Source organism: Gadus chalcogrammus, chromosome 4 (assembly GCF_026213295.1).
Source record: "Gadus chalcogrammus isolate NIFS_2021 chromosome 4, NIFS_Gcha_1.0, whole genome shotgun sequence".
NCBI classification, from domain to species: Eukaryota; Metazoa; Chordata; class Actinopteri; order Gadiformes; family Gadidae; genus Gadus; species Gadus chalcogrammus.
Window position 1 is genome coordinate 4,518,841 of NC_079415.1, and position 2,567 is coordinate 4,521,407.

Here is a 2,567-nt window from a genome sequence, read left to right on the forward strand (position 1 = left end):
CTGTGACCCTTCCTGTAAGTTCAGCCTCTTGGGAACAGTTTCTCCACACAGAAACTGATCAAATAAATAGGAAATGGCACATTGTTTTGCACTTCGTTGTACCCTGGAGTTATTTTTTCACATTGACACACTGTATTTGTACCCTGTACTGTATTTTTTATTTTTCATTTGTTATGTCCCTGCCTGTCTTGCATGCTTGTACAAAACAAATGTTTACATGATTTTGATGATTTAGGGCATAAGCTCCATCAATTCAAGATAGTTTGACAGAAAAATATAGACTGGTAAAGTTATAAACACTTATACAAATTAAATGTTTGATGATTTTAAAGTTAAATAAGGTTTATAATCTTTAAACATAAATTGTTGCCTTTTTTTGTGCCCCTCTGGTTAAACACTGGCCCCTCCTTGGCCCCCCTAGTAAAATGTGCCTAGAACCGCCACTGGCAACGTCCTTGATTCGTCCCTCGAGCGCTCCCGGATCTCTCGGTGCGTGCGGATGCACTGGCGCGTGGAGCGGACTGGTGATTATAGTGGACTGGCGCGTTTGGAGCGGACTGGTGATTATAGTGGAGCGTGTGGTGCGATGGTGCGTGTGGAGGACTGGGTGTATGGAGGACTGGGGCGTGTGGAGGACTGGTACGTGTGGAGGACTGGCGCGTGTAGAGGAACTGGTGCGTGTGACACGCGGAGGACGGGTGCGTGTTGAGGACTATTGCGTGTGGAGGACTGGCGTACGTGGAGGACTGGTGAGTGGAGAGGACTGGTGAGTGGAGAGGACTGGTGCGTGTGGTGGACTGGTGCGCGTGGAGGACTGGTGCGTGTGACGTGCGTGTGACGCGCGGAGGACTGGCTTGTGCAGAGGACAGGTGCGTGTGGCGCATGTGGAGGACAGGTGCGTGTGGCGCGTGTGGTGGACTGGTGCTCCGCATGCCTGGTGGACTAGTGCCTCTTTTGCGCAGAGGACCCGGCGAGTGTGGTGGACTGGCGCTCGTAGAGGACAGGTGCGTGAGGCGCGCGGAGGACTGGCGCGTGACCAACGCGGGTGCGCGTGGTGGCTCCGCAGCCTTTCAACACCTGTGCGGGTCGCAGTGGGACACTGTTGATGACCGCGCGGCAGAACTATCACCAGAAACTATAGATGTATACTTTTTAACTCAGTGCGTTGTTCGCGTTACATAACGAATCTAGTTACTTTGATGTTGTTGTTGTTTTTTAATCGGGAATATCGTCTATTTAGAATTTATAAACCCATTTGAACAAGCAAGGCAATAAGGACACTAGACACACGAAGGTCTACTCACGGGGATTTTGTCGTCGTTCGGAGAGTTCGGCATAATTATTTGTTTCTCCTTAAAGAATCGGATAATACCGCGATAAAAAGTTGCGTTTCATAAAACCGGAAGCGGGGACTGTAGGAGCGGTTAACGTCAGCATCCTGGAGCCAGCCTGGGTCTCCTCCGGCCGTCCTTCCCAGGTCTCCTGCTCATAGTAGCGGCTGTAATCCGTGTGGCCCCTCGCTCCCGCATCCCGCTCGGTGATATACTTGATGAAACCACGTGATCCACTACTGCCCTCCCTCCCTCCCTCCCTCCCTCTCTCGCGCCTGCCTACCTCTGCCCACATTCTGGCACGCGCCCTGAGAGCGCGGGCGCGAGTGTTCTTCTTCGTATGTTCCGATCGATCCACTCTTCGTGGGTGATGACGTAACGGTTATTTACGACGCCATGTCAAACTGTTTTTGAATTGAGCGATTATTTGATGAATTTGTTATTTTAAGGGGATAGGGGTCCTAATATAGTTGATAGGACCCCCCCCCCCCTCCCTGCCCCCAAACAACAATATTAAAGGGGGGGGGGGGGGGTTACCTATATGGTAGTTAAGTGGAATTGGTTTGCATTAATAGTGAATCAATATCAGACATACTCAGAACACACACACATGTTGACTTGTGGTGTGCGCCGACACACACACACTTACACTCACAAATAGTCTTCACATGACACATTTTCTAACAAATGGTTAGTCACCCATGTACCAAACACACACACACACACACACACACACACACACACACACACACACACACACACACACACACACACACACACACACACACACACACACACACACACACACACACACACACACACACACACACACACACTCTAGTGAGTCCCTCACCGTTTCCTCCTTTATGCAGCTTTCCTCCTCCTTCTCCTCCTCCTCCTCCTCCTCCTCCTCCTCCTCCTCCTCTTCCTCCTCCCTCCAGAGGTCTTCGGGGGGCCCCCGTCCCCTTTGGCGGGGGGTCCGTGCGGGCCCCGGGGGGGACGGCGCCCCTGCCGGGTGGAGGAAGGTGTCGATGCTGTGAATGGAGGAGGACTCGCTGAACGCCGTGGCGACCCGGGCGTAGCTCCCCCTGCCACCGCCGCCGCCGCTACCGCTAACGCCACCGGTGACCACACCACCGGTCCATGGCTCTGGAGGACCAAAGGGGGGGGGGGGGGTGGACCATTAAAGCACACCTCGGGACGTATTATGTTAAAGGTGATGTATGTGAGTTAAAG

The 2,567-nt window shown here is 52.6% G+C and overlaps 1 protein-coding gene across 2 annotated transcripts in view; it reads right to left on the reverse strand.

Moving 5' to 3' along the window:
* The window catches only part of ano2b (anoctamin 2b), a 58,094-nt gene extending 56,590 nt beyond the window's left edge, over positions 1–1,504 (reverse strand). For both annotated transcript variants that reach the window (XM_056589197.1, XM_056589195.1), the window contains exon 1: positions 1,305–1,504. In XM_056589197.1, the coding sequence (XP_056445172.1) occupies positions 1,305–1,337 (33 nt within the window). In that variant the 5' untranslated portion in view covers positions 1,338–1,504. The remainder of the gene's footprint in view (positions 1–1,304) is intronic.
* Positions 1,505–2,567: the final 1,063 nt, after the last annotated feature.